This window comes from Phacochoerus africanus, chromosome 6 (genome assembly GCF_016906955.1).
Source record: "Phacochoerus africanus isolate WHEZ1 chromosome 6, ROS_Pafr_v1, whole genome shotgun sequence".
Classification (NCBI taxonomy): Eukaryota; Metazoa; Chordata; class Mammalia; order Artiodactyla; family Suidae; genus Phacochoerus; species Phacochoerus africanus.
The window spans coordinates 83,017,252-83,035,953 of NC_062549.1; the positions used below are offsets into that span (position 1 = coordinate 83,017,252).

Consider the following 18,702-nt stretch of genomic DNA (forward strand, 5'->3'; position numbering starts at 1 on the left):
CAAATAATGGTGCTGGGATTTGAACTCAGGTCTGCCAAAGCCTGAGCTCCTTACCACTAGTGAATGGTTGGTCATGCTGACATTTGTCAGCAATACTTAGAATAAATTACATGACAGGCTGAAGTGCCAATACACAGTACTGAGCACACGCTTTTCACCTCCTACTACTCTCACACTCCCCACCTCTGCTGCCCTGGATCTTGCTCCTTGGTTACAACTAATCCTACTTCATAGCCTCCAGGAGGCTTTTGAAAGTAAGCCCTCAAAGTTAAGTCATGATTATTATTGCATAGGGTTAAAATAAGAGCTTGTTTCTTCACTCCTTGCAATGAAATATCAAATGGCCTGTACACCTTGCAACGTTTTACAGTCTGGAGTAAAAAGAATATTAATCTATGAAGTATCAACAGATTGAAATAACCTTCCTCCCCCACTGGACTGGGGGATTGTTCACTGCTGTATCCAGGGCTCTATGCAGCTAAACTCCCAATATAAGACCTACCGATTCTACCTTCCTAATTTACCATGAAGTGAATCTCTTGTTAAGCAGGGCTTACACAGCTACCCTGTAATTAATTACAATTAATGAGAAATTAATTAATTGCTCCAAACTCTGCCATGAGGTAGATATTTCTGCTTATCCAATTTACTGATAAAACAGAATCAGAAAGATTAAATAACTTGCCTAAAGCCATACTAGGTTCACACATAGTACAGGCAGAATAAAAACTTAAGTTGTATAACCCAAAGTCCTATTTGCCCATATAGCTATTCATCTGTAAAACTGTAAGCTATTAGCTAGCAATAGCAAGTTTTTTCTAAATCACCTAATACATTACACCAAGGACAGATATACACTTTATTGCTTCTTATGCTGCAAGTGCAGCCCTAAAAAGACAAAGACAGGAGTTCCCGTCGTGGCGCAGTGGCTAACGAATGCGACTGGGAACCATGAGGTTGCGGGTTCGGTCCCTGCCCTTGCTCAGTGGGTTAACGATCCAGCGTTGCCGTGAGCTGTGGTGTAGGTTGCAGACGCGGCTCGGATCCTGCGTTGCTGTGGCTCTGGCGTAGGCCAGTGGCTACAGCTCCAATTCGACCCCTAGCCTGGGAACCTCCATATGCCGCTGGAGCGGCCCAAAGAAATAGCAAAGACAAAAAAAAAAAAAAAAAAAAGACAAAGACAGATATACATTTTATTGTTTCTTTATAAAGATAACATTAAGGCAGTCTGCCACTGCTACCAACCACATTTTTAATAAAAACTGTTCCACCATGGCCTTTTTAAAATTTTATGCTGACAATCAATAAGCAAAATTCCTTCACATTAGGCTCTGAAGCCTCCCACAATAGAAAGTAAGTAGGATGAAAGCAGCAGTAAAAAAATAACCCATGACTAGAAAGTTCTAATTCTGAAACAATTCAAGACAATCAATGACCATAAAAACAAAAAATAAGATTTACCTTTAACTTAAGTGATTCTCCAAGTAATGTTCCCTTATAATCTGTTGTATAGGTCCAATCATATGGTTTAATAACCTCCTTGGAGTGTTCACCCTCCGTCCTCAAACACCAAAATGAGAAGGATCAGATTCAGTGATGAATAATACAGATGAACTATATTCATATATCACACACCAAGTTTCATTCTACAAATAAAATATCCTACTAAATACATATATATACTTACTTCACAGACATAATTTACCAACGTAAGATCTTTCTTAGTTTTTCTTAACATTTACTGTTATTTGTCATGTACTAATGCAGTCTCTCAGATTAGCCCGTACATTGCCTGAATCTTTCATAATTTGATTATAAAAGAAAATAAAATATTTTATAATTTGATTATAAAAGAAAATTTTTATAATTTGATTATAAAAGAAAATACATTTTTCTCAATTTCAGTGCTCCTCAAATTTTCAGCACAAATCATACGTAAACATTTTTCTTCAAAAACAGGAACTTAAAGTGCAGTGTAATGCCTCTAAAGAATACTGAAAGCTCAAAAAAGTAAACCCTACATAGCTCAGCTCAACTGTAATTCAATTTAACTCAAGAAGTATTCAAGAATGGGGCAATTAACCTCCATTTTATGGATGAGAAAAATGAACACTAGAATGATTCAACTATCAAGTTTAATAGTAATACTAGCCCTTCATTCTAATAAAACACACGTCACAACTGAATATTTTTTCAACACTTTTTGCTTTTGTTTAACCCATAACTGCCCAGATTCTCACCTGCTTTCCTGCCACTCTTCAGCACAGGCTACTTTAAGCATTCCTTGGTAGTTGTTCACACATCTTAATGCATCTGTAGCATTGAATTCAATCCCAAAGCCAGAGCCATGCTGGATTCTTAAAACATTGTCTCCAAACATCATTTCAGGGAGAGATGGCATATGCAATTCATCAGCTAACCTATGCAAAACCATAAGTCAGCAAGATTATTTATATCACTCTTGTCACTTTTGTTTCTTTTTGATTCCCCACAGAATACCTCCTATTTCTAAATGAGTTAAATAATATATGATTTAATAAAATGATATATTTGTAAAGTCTATAAATGCTTTCATCACCCATTCTCTCTATGTATATCTTTTTAGCACTGTACTACGTAGTGGGCTAAATAAGATAGATAATAAACAAATATCCAAATAAATACATAATATAATATCAGCTAGTAATAAGTGATAAACAAAAATTAAATCAAGGTAATAGGGGGGCACTCTTTTAGGTAGGATGATCAGAGATCATATCTGAGAGTTGAATTTGAGCCTCAAAACTACCCTGGAGTTAAGAAACGTTCAGAGAGTTTAGGCAGCTAGCTCAAATCACAGAGGTGGTAACACCAGGTGTCTTTCTATTATCCACATGGTTTTATAAATACTTGGACTAGAGTTCCCGTTGTGGGGCAGTGGTTAATGAATCTGACCATGAAGAACCACGAGGCTGTGGGTTCGATCCCTGGCCCCTCTCAGTGGGTTAAGGATCCGGCGTTGCCATGAGCTGTGGTGTAGGTCACAGACGCAGCTCGGATCCCACGTTGCTGTGGCTCTGGTGTAGGCCGGTGGCTACAGCTCCAATTAGACCCCTAGCCTGGGAACCTCCATATGCCATGGGTGTGGCCCTAGAAAAGACAAAAAGACTAAATAAATAAATACTTGGACCTCATCTAACTAGCCTCATTACAGAAGAAAGTTATATTAGACATAAAGCCAGGATCACAAATTATTAACCCTTAGATGTGCTTTAATCAGCCTACACAACTTATTTTTCTAACATTTGAAATAATTACCAAAATCATTAAGCTGCTAATAAAAATTGAGAGATTTTTGAGAAATCTGGATTTCTGGTTTCTCTTTAAAGAAAAAAAAAAAGACCCGGCAACACAGAACCTGTATTGCCTGCCACATGCCACCAACTGACTGGAGCAGAGTAGAGGCTGCCCTCCTTTAAGTGGGGCATGGGATCTCTGGTTCACCAGCTACACTGGCTCTTTAGAATGGTGAATTTGTAACCCCTGTTATAGAGATTTTCAAGTGGCTACTGATTAAAGTAGTTCGATGTATATGTTACCATGCCATATAACTCTATCACCTCAGTCACAACCAGGACTTTCAATTTAGGAATGAAAGTTCAGCTTTTCAACCAAAGGCAAGTATCTATGGGCTGGCAGGAATCCCTGAATTTTAGCCTGAGAACGCTGCCCAATACATTCATGCTGAATTGAATAATGACCAATTAAATGTACTCTGATCTTTTCATAAGTCCGAATGACAGTTAAACACAGCGCAGACCAAGAGATGGGGCATGACACAGAGCCATGAGGCAGAGAGAAAGGGAGGGTGAAAAGTTTTTAAGTAACAGCAAGAGAAGCAGACAGAGCAAAGCAGAGACTGAGAAATAAGGGTAACAAGAAGAGAAGAGACTTTTATAGTTGTTCAGGCCACAAGAATTGCTGTTCATTTTCTGAGCTAATTCCTGTATTTAATTATTTTCTCATGTCCTATTAGATTTTTATCACCTGAGGCAACTGGGGGTTGGGAGAGGGTCTGTTCCTTATAAACCTGAAAGCAAAACTAACACAGAAATTCCATGGAAGTGATTTTTCCAGTTATGTACCAATTTTTTTTTTTACTTTATTGATTTTGGAAATTTTTCAAAAGGTATTAAAGACTTCTCTATGTTCTTAAACAGAAAATATATAATGTTATTTTACCTTTTCTTAATGATCAGAGATTTCTGTATTTAACAATCTTATAAGACAATGTCCTCAAGTTCATTTGAGTGTATATACCTCTAGCTGCTCTAAAATATAGGTATCTACCCCCAAAGAACCCTCATCCCCTTTTATTTGGTTTCTAACTTATAATAGGCTAGAAAAGCAAACAATCACACTTCTTAAAACTGTATAATAAATAAAAAGAGAACCTGAAAAATAACAGCAATTCACTTATTAGGGGGAAGAGACTAGAGAACTTTTTCCTTCCTTACATTTCCAATATGGTTATAATTAGAAAAAGTCAAAAGTTTAAATACACTTTGAGTGAAGTTCTAAGGGACCCTGAAGAAAGCACAGTATTTTAATAAAAGTGTTCTGTGTTAGCTACTTTAGCAGGTAAGAAAGCTTTCTTTTCTTTTTTCTTTTTAAGACTTCTGGGCTTCTGAAGAGCAACATAGCTATACTTGCTGGGTAAGGTAAAATAATACTATATTAAAGAAAATATTCTTACATAAAGCTAACAAAGGATCTATGCATTTCCCAAGACTATAATTACTGTTTCCAGTTGCTTTAAATCTATTTCCAACCAGACATACCAATCAAGTCTTGTATATATATTAAAAACAAAAAATAAAAAGTCCCACATAAACAAATTTAAATACTTAAGCTATAAATGGGAAAAAAATTGATTCTTATTAGAAACATCTATTTCATTCCTGAATCATCAAAGCCCCACCACTTTCAAAAATAAAGATGGTTCTAATTCCATTATGACTGCCCAGGAAATGACTTAGTCCCATGTTTCTATAAGCTTCCTATCTGTAGTGAACTTTTTGTTCTTACACAACAATTACACTAATTATAGATAGCTATGAAGAAAAGACAGCAATTAAAGATCCTGTTTCCTGTAGGAAAACACGTTTTTGGAGTTCCTGTTGTGGCTCAGTGGTTATTAAGGAATCCGACTAATATTCATGAGGATGTGGGTTTGATCCCTGGCCTTGCTCAGTGGGTTAAGGATCCAGTTTTGCCATAAGCTGTGGTGTAGGTCACAGACATGGCTCAGATCTGGTGTTGCTATGGCTGTGGCATGAGCTGGCAGCTATAGCTCCAATTTGACCCCTAGCCTGGGAACCTCCATATATGGCAGGTGAGGCCCTAAAAAGACAAAAGACCAAAGACAAAACCACCTTTGCCAGTAAACTTCTCACTTACATGGATTTTCAGAAGGATTTTATCAATCTACATTCTACCCAGGGGCAAAAATTAAGACAAAAAGTACCAAGACTTTAATCAAATTTAAATTCTTTGACTCAAAACACCAGTTTTGGGAAATCTGTAATAAAGAAACAATCCTCAGGAGTTTCCATTGTGGCTCAGCAGTAATGAAACCAACTAGTATCCATGAGGATGCAGGTTCCATCTCTGGCCTCACTCACTGGGTTAAAGGATTGGGCGTTGCCATGAGCTGTGGTGTAGGTCACAGACGAGGCTCTGATCTGGCAGCCCTGAGGCCAGCAGTTATAGCTCTGATTCAACCCCTAGCCTGGGAACTTCCCTGTGCAGTGAGTATGAAAAAGGGGAAGAAAAAAAAAAAAGGAAAGAAACGATCCTTAATACAGAAAAAAACAACTATACACATTAATACAATCATCTTATTTTTAATAGTGAAAAAGAAATATTCTAGTTATAAGGAAATAAATGGTTATATAAACTATAGTATAGCCATATGATGAAATATATGGAATCATTAAAACTATTTAAAGGGAGAATAATGTAGGAAAATGCTTATGATACAATAGTAAGGAAAAAAATCAGACACTGTATGTGCATATCAGTTTTTTGAGGTTTTTTTTTTTTTTTTTTGCTTTTTAGGGCTTCACCCATGGCATATGGAGATTCCCAGGCTAGGGGTCAAATCAGAGATCCAAGCCGCATCTGCGACCTACACCAGAACTCACAGCAAAGCCAGATCCTTAACCCACTGAGCGAGGCCAGGGACTGAACCCGAAACCTCATGGCTCTTAGTCAGATTCGTTAACCACTGTGCCACGATGGGAACTCCGTGTGCACATATCAGTGATCTAACTAACATTTTACGTTGCACATCTTTAAGATGATATTTAATAACAAATTTAAGAAAAATTTATTATTTTGTTATTAGAAAATAGAAAATATTAAGTACTAGAGAGATCAACATTCCCATGCAAATGTCCATAGACGAATGGATAAAGAAAGCATGGTTTTGGAGATCTTCTGTGGTACAGTGGATTAAGGATTTGGGGTTGTCACTGCATTGGCTTGGGTCACTCCTGTGGCATGGATTCAACCCCTGGCCCAGGAACTTCCACATGCCATAGGCGAAACAACAACAACAAAAAGTTGTTTATACATACAATGAAATACTATGCAGCTTTTAAAAAGAAGAAAATTCTGCAATATGTGACAACACGGATGAACCTTGAGGACATTATGTTAAGTAAAATAAACCTGTCACAGAAAGACAGATAATACAATTCCACTTATATGAGGTATCTAAAATGTCAAGTTTATAGAATCGAAGCTTAATGGAGGCTGCTAAGAGGGAAGAGGGAAATGAGTTACTAATCAACAGGCATAAAGTTTCAGTCAACCTCTAGAGATCTGCTGCACAACTACAGCCAATAACAATGTGCTGTACACTTACACATTTCTTAGGAGGGTAGATTTTGAATTAAGTGTTCTTACCACAATAAAACAAAATTTTTTAAAAAGATAATTAAATACTTAAAAGATTAAGTATTCTTTTTTTTTTTTTTGTCTTTTCTAGGGCCACACCCAAGGCATATGGAGGTTCCCAGGCTAGGGGTTTAATCGGAGTTGTAGCCACTGGCCTACACCAGAGCCACAGCAATGTGGGATCTGAGCAGCGTCTGTGACCTACACCACAGCTCACGGCAACGCCAGATCCTTAACCCACTAAGCAAGGCCAGGAATCGAACCTGCAACCTCATGGTTCCTAGTCAGATTCCTTAACCACTGAGCCATGATAGGAACTCCAAGACTAAGTATTCTTAATAGAATAAATATTCCTTAAAAAGATCAGATGAAATAAGTTTTTAACTACTTTACTAGATAATGCATACCAAATATGAACTAATATAAGATGTGATTCTGCAGATTTTCCCCAACAAATCTGTAAAAATCTGGTAGTCCTACAAAACATTCCAGTTACTAATCACTGCCACTAACCTGGACTTCTGCAAATGTCCTAGATTCAGAGTATCTTAAACACAAGTCAAACATAGAATGTCTTAACCCTATTTCTAAGGTCAAGCTTCACTCTTAACAAATAGGTGGGACCATTTACAAGGCAAGGAAGACAAGAAGCCACTATAGGATTAAGATGCCTTAGGTCAATAAAGTTTCCTCAATCATAATTAATTATATTTCTCACTTCATTACATCCTGATTAGAAGCTATCAACCTTCAAATGGTGATAGAAGGGGTACCCAATGTAATGCGTAAAAGCCCACTCGACCGTCCCACGAGGGGAGAGCTAACTGCTTTCCCCTAATGACACCCCCGTTCAGCAGGAAGCAGTCAGAGCGGTCATTGCTCCTTCTTTCCCCACCCCATCCCTACCCCCAGTTAGTCTCCAACTCTAGAAGGGGAAATTGAGGCAGAACACTAACTCAGGCAGTCAGTGTAGGAGCAGGGGCTTTGATATGGCTATTGATTAACATTTGTGGCTTAAGGGCTCCAGGGAGTAACATCCCCACAGGCCTTGTTTTCTATAGGGAGTGTACCTATGCCCAGATGGTCATTAATCCCTAATCCTCTGTGACTCAGTAGAAGAAAAGGGCAAAGAAACCATAAAAAATTAAATGGGACATTTCTGGAGTTCCAGTGGTGGCGCAGTGGTTAACGAATCCGACTAGGAACCATGAGGTTGCGGGTTCAATCCCTGCCCTTGCTCAGTGGGTTAAAGATCCGGCGTTGCCGTGAGCTGTGGTGTAGGTCGAAGACGCAGCTAGGATCCCACGTTGCTGTGGCTCTGGCATAGGCTGGTGTCAACAGCTCCGATTAGACCCCTAGCCTGGGAACCTCCATATGCCGAGGGAGCAGCCCAAGAAATGGCAAAAAGACAAAAAAATAAAATAAATAAAATTAATGGGACATTTCTACCCCTAACACCTCTGTTGGACAAGGACTGATAAATGTAATCGAGCAAGGCCAATAGGAGAAAACCACATCTTTTTGGACCCCCCACATCTTTAAAGGATAAAATACCCCATAGGACAATGGGGGTGGGGCTTTTCTCCCCCCTCCCAGCAGCCCTGGGAGCTATTTGCTTTCCTGTAATAAAGATTTTGCTTGCTTGCAAAAAAAAAAAAAAATCCCCCAATTCATTTGTTTAGCACCCAAGAGGTTTTGCCCTAGGGCAGGCATCACAGAAAAATGTAAGATGGGAGCAGAAAAGCCTTTGTTTTGTCACAAGGAAGAACTACTAAGTATACTCAACATATTCAAGCAGATTGGTTTTAGAAATAAACAAAGAGGTTAAAGATCTGGAATTTCTTTCTTTCTTTCTTTTTTTTTTTTTTTTTTGGCTTTTTAGGGCCACACCTGCAGCAAAGGGAGGTTCCCAGGCTAGGAGTCCAATCGGAGCTACAGCTGCCAGCCTATACCACAGCCACAGCAATGCGGAATCCAAGCCAAGTCTGTGACCTACACCACAGCTCAAGGCAATGCTGGATCCTTAACCCACTGAGCGAGGCAGGGATTGAACCCACAACCTCATGGTTCCTAGTAGGACTCATTCCCACTGCACCATGATGGAATTCCCAAGATCTGGAATTTGATTCTCTTAAAACTCTCCATGGAGTTCCCATTGTGGCTCACCAGGTTAAGAATCGACTAATATTGCAACAGAAGAAAGGCTGGGGGAAAAATGTAATTGTAATGTATACATGTAAGGATAACCTGACCCCCTTGCTGTACAGTGGGAAAATTAAAAAAAAAAAAAAAAAAGAATCGACTAATATCCGTAAGGATGAGGGTTCTATCCCTGGCCTAACTTAGTGGGTTAAGGATACAGCGTTGCTGTGGGGCGGTGGTGTAGGTTGTGGATGAGGCTTGGAACTGGCATTGCTGTGGTTGTGGCATAGGCCAGCAGCTACAGCTCCAGTTTGAACCCTAACCTGGGAACTTTCATATGCCGCTGGTGCAGCCCTGCAAAACAAAGAATCCAACTAGTATCCATGAGGATGTGGGTTCAATCCCTGGCCTCGCTCAGTGGGTTAAGGATCCGATGTTTCAGAGAGCTGCGGTGAAAGTGACAGATGGAGCTTGGATCTGGCGTTGCTATAGGCCAGCAGCTGCAGTTCCAATTGGACCCCTAGCCTGGAAACTTCCACATGCCTAGGGTACAGCCCTAAAAACAAACAAAACAAAACAAAATTCTCCATCCATCTAGTACCTCTTAAATAGTCTGAAAATTACATGGGTAACCACAATTTGAAGCTGACTAGTTCATACATAGCACAATTACAAATATGTGGTACAATATGTAATAGAGAAAGTTACATGGAGCGAAAAACTCAGAGTAACTGTGGTGGGATGAAGGGATTTCTTTTTCCTTTCTTTTCTGTATTTTCTTAATTTTTCTTAGTGACTCTGCAAGAATGTTTCCTTTTTTTTTTTAATTAGGAAGTTAAATATCCTTTCATGACTCTCCTCTCTTCCCTGGTCACTTTCTTCTACCTAAATCTTAAAATGCCTGTGCTCCCTAGGGTTCCATCTCATAACCTTTTCCTTTTCTTCTGGATGACTTCCAAATGATTTTAATTCACTCCCAGGTATTCAGGTATATCAACTATAAGCTGATGATTCCCAAAGCTAAATCATGGACAAGTCATCTTTTTTTAAGCTCCAAGATAAATGCCTAAGACACTCATTTCAACAAACTAATATCACCTTCTATCCAAAACATGCCTCCATTCTGCTCCTCCTCCTGTGTTTCTCACCTTGTCCATTAGCAATGCTTTCCCTGCAACAGCAAGCCAGAAATCTTGCCAACGTACAGATTCTTCCTTTTTCCTTCCTCCTCCTATCAAGCAGCCATCAAATTCAGGGACTTAATCTTCTAAAATCTCTCTTCTCTCCCCTTCCAACTGTCTCCTTACCCAGGCCTGCATCCTTCCAATCCATCCTCTGCATCAGCTCCAGAGAATTCTTTCAGGGTGTACATCTGATAATGTCGCTCCTTTCTATAAAATGACACCCATGGACTTTCCCTGTGGCCTACCTATACAACAGCTCTGGTGCAATCCCTGGCCATGGAACTTCCATGTGCCACAGGTGAGACCAAACACTTAAAAAAAAAAAAAGACCCCCAGTGGTAGTCAGATAAAACTCAAAACTACTTAAATTCTCTTGTGGTGCAGCAGGTTAAGGATCCAGCTGCTGTCACTACAGGGGATTGGGTTGCTGCTGTGGTGTGGATTCCATCCCTGGCCAGGGAACTTCCACATGTCCCGAGCATAGGCCCCCGCCCCCAAATCAAAACTCCTTAGCCCGGCATAAAAGTTCTCTCAGTGATCTTTACCGCCCAAGGACCTGCTTGCCTCTGGCTTCTCACAACAGCAGTCCCCCTCCAATCCCTCATGCTGCAATCACACAGAAACAGTGCTTTAAGGCTCCCACTCTCTCTGACCTCCCAGCTTTACACGTGTCTCCTGTCACCCCCAAATTCTGTCGAGCTCAGGCATCACAAACGCGGCACAGCTGTCACTTTCCCTGGCCCTCCACCTTTACACATGCCTCCCACCCTCACCCAATCCCACCGACTTTATCAAGATTCAGTGCAGGCATCCCAATTTCCCGCATGCCTTGTTTCCCTAAATAATCTCGAATAACCCTGTATATACACTTCTATCAATTCACACTGTATTATAACTGTCATTCTCACAAGACTGAGTTCCTCGAGGTCGGGATTGTCTTCTGTATCTTAAGTGCCTGGCACAGCACCTGACAAGCTAAAAATCAAGCATATATATCATCTCCGTTATTAAACCCCAAGAAAAGAGGTCACAGCCACCCAGAAATAGTCTAAAGGTGGCGCAGGCTGGGGCAGGTAGAGAACCATGGGAGGGGAAAGTCCACTGGAACAGTCATGCTCTGCTCAAACCCAAGCGGAATGACAGTTTCACGAAGGCAGCGCCTGAAACCTGAATCGAAGGACAGAAGGCAGTGATAGCAATATTTCCTGGTGTTGCCATTCAAAGGTCCCGTCCAAGCCTCCGCCCCAGAGGAGGGCTGGGGCTGCGGGGAGCTCGCCCTTGCCTCCCGCGCAGGCCCAGCTCCCCAGCCCGCGCCCGGATCTCAGCCCTGGAGCCTCACTTCTCTACATCCGCTGACTTCATGATGTGGGTCTTGGATGCCGTCAGCTTCCAGGGCCCGAAGGAGAAGTCCTGGTGGCTGCTCTGGAAGCCGTGGATCATCATGGCTGCGATGGAGCCCGCGTGGGCTACGCAGAACAGGTTGGAGCAGCGGTGGCAGCGGCAGCGACAGCGGTAGCGGACACCGCTCCCTCCGCCTCGCTCCGGCCCAGCCCCCTCGGCTTCCCAGCCGTTACCATGCCCGGCCCCGCCCCCTGCCGGCCGACCCGGACGCAGGCCCAACTTTCCACCTTCTTCTCCGCCCCTCGGCTTTTTGCTTCCGGGAGCAGTTGCCAAGGTTGCGTGACCTACGTCTTACGTCAAGACGCACCGGGAAAAAGGCGGTGAGAAAATGCTGAGGGGAGGGGCCTCGACTCAGGAGGTGTGGTCGGGGTGCACCGCTCCCTGAGCTCCTGCAATGACGTCGTCTAGGGCATGTTTAATGGAAGCTCCACGGTGGAAAAGGTGAGTTGAACGTGATCCTAGCCAACTTTGCAAAGCAGCGAGTTACCTCGCGTGTTGGTGAATTAGGGTAGAGAGGAAATGCCCTACATTTTCCCATTGAGGCCAAAATTTTAAAATCACTTAGAGTCTAGGAGCTTAGGTCAACATCAAGAGCTACGTGACCCAGAATTGGACATCTAGCTGCTATCGATTAAGACTCCTATCAAAAATTTCCTCATTCAGGAGTTCCCGTCGTGGCGCAGTGGAAACTAATCCGACTAGGACCCATGAGGTTGCGGGTTCAATCCCTGGCCTCGCTCAGTCAGTATGTTAAGGGATCTGGCGTTGCGGTGACTGTGGCATAGGCCGGCAGCTATAGCTCCTATTCGACCCCTGGGACTCTCCGTATGCCGTGGGTGTGGCCCTAAAAAAAGAATTCATCGTTCAGACATTTCAGGACTTTCCTGGTCTAGCTATCACCTAAGCATCTGGTATAGTGGAAACAGCACTTTAGACCCGTGCTAAATCATCTTTTGCAATGATGTTTTATGCATCCTTGGCAAACCACTTAACTAATGATTTTGGCTTCAGCTGCCTAAAATAGTATGCTTTCCTGGCCTGGGAACTCCCACATGCCAGCAGGGCCAAAATAAATTAGAAGAAAAAAAATCCCTTGCTCTTAGGGTGTCTATCAAATCTTTTTTTTTTTTTTTTTGGCTTTTTAGGTCTGTGCCCAAGGAATGTGGAGGTTCCCAGGCTAGGGGTCAAATCCAACCTACACCTACCAGCCTGCACCACAGCCATAGCAATGCTGGATCTGAGCATCATCTGCTGCCTACACCATAGCTCACAGCAATGCCTGATCCTTAACCCCTGGAGCAAGGCCAGGGATCAAACCTGAATCCTCAAGGATACTAGTTGGATTCGTTTCCGCTTTGCCACAATGGGAACTTCTCCCAAATCTTTCTTTCTGGCCCCATTTTCAACAACTCTCTCTCAGCCCTACTCACCAGCACTCAGCCCAACCTTTGGGTCCTTACTCTTGCTGTTCTATCTACTTGAAACTGTCATACTCAGACCTGTCCCATTTCAGAGTCAACCTGGCACCTTTTAAAACTATAGATTCTCCAGCCCCCATCCCTTTCCCTAGCCTGGGATGATCTGCCTTGGAATGATACATCTCCTCCAAAAGGCTTTTTCTGAACTCTGGAGCTGGATTTAATCACTCCTTCTTCTTAGCCAACATGTTGATTTAATTTAACTTCACTCATTCCAGTTACCTCTGTTTATTCATTCATCCAAATGAATGTCAAAATTTGAGCATCTGCTGTTGGCCAGGCATTTGTTTTATTATTACGAAACAGCACTCACACCCTTTCTTGTAACAGAGATTGACAATGGAATCCCAAAACATGATTTCAGTGATAAAGGCAGGACTCCCTGTGCTTAAAAATGTATGTTATCCATCTGCCCAGTTTCATCTAAAATTTCAATTGCTTCTAGATAGAGCAACAGGCTACTTATTTGGCTAATCGGTCATTTACATCTTAGTGTAAATGGTTTCATTATATCATTTTCTATCAGCTGGGCTTGATAGAGAAGTTTTAGGCCACTCTGTTCAGAATGAGTCAGTGCTTTCCCACCTACCCTTCCAAAACATTTGCCCCCTTCCAAAATTTCTCTAGACAAGATATGATGAAGAATTCCTATTAGAACGGTATTTTTATTTAAATTTTAAATTTAACAATTAAAGCAGTATTTCTATGGCCTCCCATTCAACAGTTTATTAGAGGACTTTAAGACTAAAATTCTTTGAAGATACAAGAAAATGAATCTTTAAAAGTATAATTTCAAGCATTCACACATTAGAAGAGAGATATTTAGGCATCAATGGCATATTTCCAATGCCCAGTCAAGAACCACCATGCAACAACATATCTGCTTTATAAAGCAGATTCATTGTAGGGAGAGGGATATGCATTTCAATCAAATTGACAGAGGATTTTAGAGCCACCAAATCAAACCATCTACAAGTTTGTCAAGATTCAGTTCTGAGAACAACCAACTGGTTTTTACAGAAATATACTCATTCTGCAAGTGCTTTAATTTTTGGCAGCTATTACGGTGCCAAAAACCATTAGGTATAAGGACACAGCACTGAACCAAAAAAGGCAAGATCTTTTTCATCTTGAAGCTTACACCATAATAGAGAAGGTAATAAGCAAACACAAAATTTATAATTTCAGACATGGATAAATTCTGTGTAGAACATTAAGCAAATTAAGTGTAAAGATTGTGTGTGTGTTTGGGGGTGAGGAGCAGACTGTGTAAATGGAGTAACGAGAAGAGCCTGATTTGTGAAGGTAACACTCAAGCAGAGACCTGTTGATGAGGAGAAAGATCCATGAGAAAATCTGGAGGAAGAACATTCCAGGCATCAGGTATTCAGGCCCCAAGGAGGCAGTGGGCTTGTCACATTTTAGGAAGAACAAGAAGGCCAGAGGGGCTGGAATGGAAGCAGCTGGGAAGAGTTCAGGAAAGCAGGTAGAGGCTCCACAATATAGATATAAGACCTAGGAGTTCCCGTCGTGGCGCAGTGGTTAACGAATCTGACTAGGAACCATGAGGTTGCGGGTTCGGTCCCTGTCCTTGCTCAGTGGGTTAACAATCCGGAGTTGCCGTGAGCTGTGGTGTAGGTTGCAGACGCAGCTCGGATCCCGCATTGCTGTGGCTCTGGTGTAGGCCAGTGGCTACAGCTCCGATTCAACCCCTAGCCTGGGAACCTCCATATGCCGCAGGAGCAGCCCAAGAAATAGCAAAGACAAGACCAAAAAAAAAAAAAAAAAAAAGGGAGACCTACCATATCTCTTCTTGGCAACCTTATCAAATGAATGTATAGCTCTTAAAAAAAAAAAGTCTTTGTTAAGCAGAAGCTTACTATCTCTAGCCTGTGCCATTTATGAAGCTCCAATGATTAGAGCTTAGATTGAGGTAAAACCTATTTCCTTGTTATTTATATTATATGAAGTTGGTTTTGCCCTCTGGAGTATCATGAAGCATACTCCCTCTTCCTCATGACTGTTCTTCTTATTTTTTATTTTTTGCTTGTTAGGGCTGCATTTGCAGCCTATGGAAGTTCCCAGGCTTGGGGTCAAACTGGAGCTGCAGCTGCCGGCCACAACCCAGCAACACAGGATCCCAGCCGCATCCATGACCTACACCACAGCTCACGGCAACACTGTATCCTTAACCCACTGAGCAAGGCCAGGGATTGAACCCATATCCTCATGGATACTAGTTGGATTCATTACCGCTGAGCCACAGTGGGAACGCCTGTTCCCATTGTTGTTTAAAACAACTTTCATGCCTTCCCTTTTGTCTTTCTCATTCATCCATTTAATTACATATCTACCTATCCATCTATTTATCTTTCTGCTTATTTATTCAATGAATATTTATATTTATTAGGTCTGAAACATAGTGCTTGGAGAAAGAAATAACAATGAAAAATATAAATAAGCTATGACATTCCTCAGCCTCAAGCAACTTTGTTCATCTGTGCCACTGGGAAAGGATCTATAGATACACAGGACATTCTCTATAGTTTCAAGTATAAGATTAGTTGTGCTCGAGTATAAGAAAAGAAGTAAATACAATACCATATGACATCTGAGCAATAAAATGGTGTGTGTACTGGCCATGGTACAGAAGGAAAGAGTAATTAATTCTCTCTGTGTAGGCCAGAAATGATTTATAAAGGACCCAATGCCAGAGCAAGATTTTAAAGAGAATATAAATGGTTTTACCAGGAGAGGACAAGTCCACTTCATGGACAAGGAACAGCAGGTGCATAGGCATGGGACCATGGAACAGCATGGAATGTATTAGGAGCAAAAAATATTTCAGGACACCTGGAACGTAAACTTTTACTGGGAGGGTACAGGAGATGAGGTAGGCATGGGCCAAATCGTGAAAGAACTCAGTGCTCTACTAAAGAATTTAGGATTTCTTCCAGTGGGTAAGTAGGGGCCACTGCCTAGATGAGCCATCTTGGTGGCCTACACTTGTATCTTCAAAACGAGATACAGACAGGAGTTCCCATCATGGCACAGCAGAAACAAATCCAACTAGGAACAATGAGGTTGCAGGTTTGATCCCTGGCCTTGCTCAGCGGGTTAAGGATCCATTGTTGCTGCGGCTGTGGTAGGCCAGCAGCTGCAGCTCCGATTTGACCCCTAGCCTGGGAACCTCCATACGCTGCAAGTATGGCCCTAAAAAGCAAAAACAAAAAAAAACAGCAAAAAAAGATACAGGCAAAAAGACCAAAACAAAAAAAAAGAGTTCCCGTCGTGGTGCAGTGGTTAACAAATCTGACTAGGAACCATGAGGTTGCGGGTTCGATCCCTGGCCTTGCTCAGTGGGTTAAGGATCCGGCGTTGCTGTGAGCTATGGTGTAGGTCACAGACACGGCTTGGATCCCGCGTTGCTATGGCTCTGGCATAGGCCTGCAGCTACAGCTCCGATTAGACCCCTAGCTTGGGAACCTCCATGTGCCATGGGAGCAGCCCAAAAAATGGCAAAAAGACCAAAAAAAAAAAAAAAAGATACAAACACTAGATCCACTGGAGTGGAGGAAGAAAATATTTATAATTATCTCATCATTTGGGGGTCTATTTCTGTATGTGTTTCATACTGTACATAACAAATCATTTATTCACATCAATTTTATTTATAAACATATATTAGGATGCATGCTCTGTTTTTTTTACAGGTATTAATGGCAGGTGATCCAGAAGCTTTGTGGACCAATGGCTTAATTGAAGGCAGTAGCAGAAGAGTTGAGAGAGGACAGATATGGGAGAGGACCAGGTGACTGACTGAATGAAAGGGGAGAAGTATCCAGTCTGTGGCCTGGAGATTACAAAGCCGTAATCAGAAATACTGGTCAACTGATCTGTGTATTTTGTGATGACAAAGTACAGCAGCCACCAAGAGAAAACACATGGCCATATTGAAAAGAGAGAGGAAAAGTAGATTTTCTGAAGAGCCAGTGAAAAGGAAGTTTCAGGTCTGTTTGAACTCCCTTTGTTCACCCACATGTAAAATTTCATACAATGCACATTGGCAGGGAATGCTAATACCTGTTTGATTTGGGGGCACTTCTGAGTGAACAATCATGGTTATTAAAGAGAATCAATAGTGTTCAAGTGTGTATACCACATCAATTGTAATTTGATTAAAGTATCTCTTCTTAGAACGATTTCTTATTGCACTGTAGAATAGCATGCAGAAAGATTGACCTGCTAATAATTTGGCCAAATTGCCCATCCACAAGGATACCCAGCTTCCATTCCTTCTGGGGGGTTCAGGATCTGTGAACCAATTCAAGTCTGAAAATTAGGGGAGGGCTATGGCTGCCATGGTGACACAATCCAAGCTGTTTTAAAAGCTATATTCAGTGTTGTGTTGGTAATAATGATCAAGTAGAACCAAAATGATCTGTCCATCTATTTCTGACCTAGGGACCCGTCATCAATTGCCCCTCCCCAAGATCTGTGTAGGTCGGTTCATTCTGATGAGTACTTTGTCCTTGCTGCCTCTTGTTGTTACCATATTCACGTTGCCTCTGACCAATTATGTGCTCCTTTTTTTGGCTTTTGCCATCTTGGACATCCCTGCATCCCTATAGAAATCAAGGAGTCTGTTCCAATGGAACATCTCCCACCTCCATCCCTGAACTACAGAGGTCAGCCATCAAAGCACTTTGCAAGGATGATGGTCTCCTTTTCATCAGTGTTATTTCTTGATAAAGAACATGTCCTTTTGTCCTCCTAGCAGGCATAATTAGAAGGTGGATGAGCAGGTTACATGTGGGAAATTCACTCCAACATTCTTATCACCCTATATCTTTGCTGTACTTCTACATTAAACCAACAAAAATCTGTATCTCTAGTTCTGTCATCAGCGGTCATGGTTGAATTCAGGTTTCACAAGTTCCAGCTGTTCACGCCAGCACTACATTCCTCCCTCACTGGATCACCATCCTCAGATTTTATTCCCACACTTGGTTCCTGGGATTTTGCCAATATAAATTAGCAAAATATTGCAGTCTTCTTGCTGTTTATGATTTCTGGATTTGACTTTGCAACTTGTCCTCTGGGTGTGCCGAGAGTATATGTAGTTAAGGCTCTAAGTGGTAGGTGTGGGGCACAGAAAGAACTGGAACCCTTTTGCAAATTAGCTGCCTCACATGAGGCAATCTTAGAGTTTCCAAGCAAAATAGGACCATGTCATCAGAGAGAGGAAGAGGGGCTAGGGATTGTAGGATGGGGATGTTTGTGTTTTTCCAAATCTTACTACCACAACTCAAAATTTCCCACTCCTGGTCTAATAAATGTCCTAAAGTCTCATAGGCAACCTGTATACCAGCAAACTGAACCTATGTTAAAAGTTAGCCACCTGCAGGATTGTCACTGATGCTCATCTTCTGCTGTTTCAGCCTAGCAGCTTTAAGAAGCCAGAGATACTTATAACAGGCCACTCTAGAAACTCCCTAGTTTTCTGGCTTACAGTGCACTAAGCCAAGGATTAAAGTTATATATTCTGTTCCTCT

The 18,702-nt window shown here is 41.6% G+C and overlaps 1 protein-coding gene and 1 long non-coding RNA gene across 3 annotated transcripts in view; one reads left to right on the forward strand and one right to left on the reverse strand.

Moving 5' to 3' along the window:
* Positions 1-11,956, reverse strand: part of TIPRL (TOR signaling pathway regulator) — a 35,927-nt gene extending 23,971 nt beyond the window's left edge. The window contains exons 1-3 of one of the 2 annotated variants that reach the window (XM_047783992.1): positions 11,608-11,956; positions 2,241-2,420; positions 1,462-1,561 (exon numbers count right to left, since the gene is read on the reverse strand). In XM_047783992.1, the coding sequence (XP_047639948.1) occupies positions 1,462-1,561; positions 2,241-2,420; positions 11,608-11,711 (384 nt within the window). In that variant the 5' untranslated portion in view covers positions 11,712-11,956. The remainder of the gene's footprint in view (positions 1-1,461; positions 1,562-2,240; positions 2,421-11,607) is intronic. The other variant, XM_047783993.1, reaches the window with a different exon arrangement.
* LOC125129367 (uncharacterized) lies at positions 11,898-17,291 on the forward strand. Its single transcript, XR_007135465.1, has 2 exons — positions 11,898-12,110; positions 16,861-17,291. It is a non-coding gene; the product is annotated as an uncharacterized LOC125129367 (long non-coding RNA).
* Positions 17,292-18,702: the final 1,411 nt, after the last annotated feature.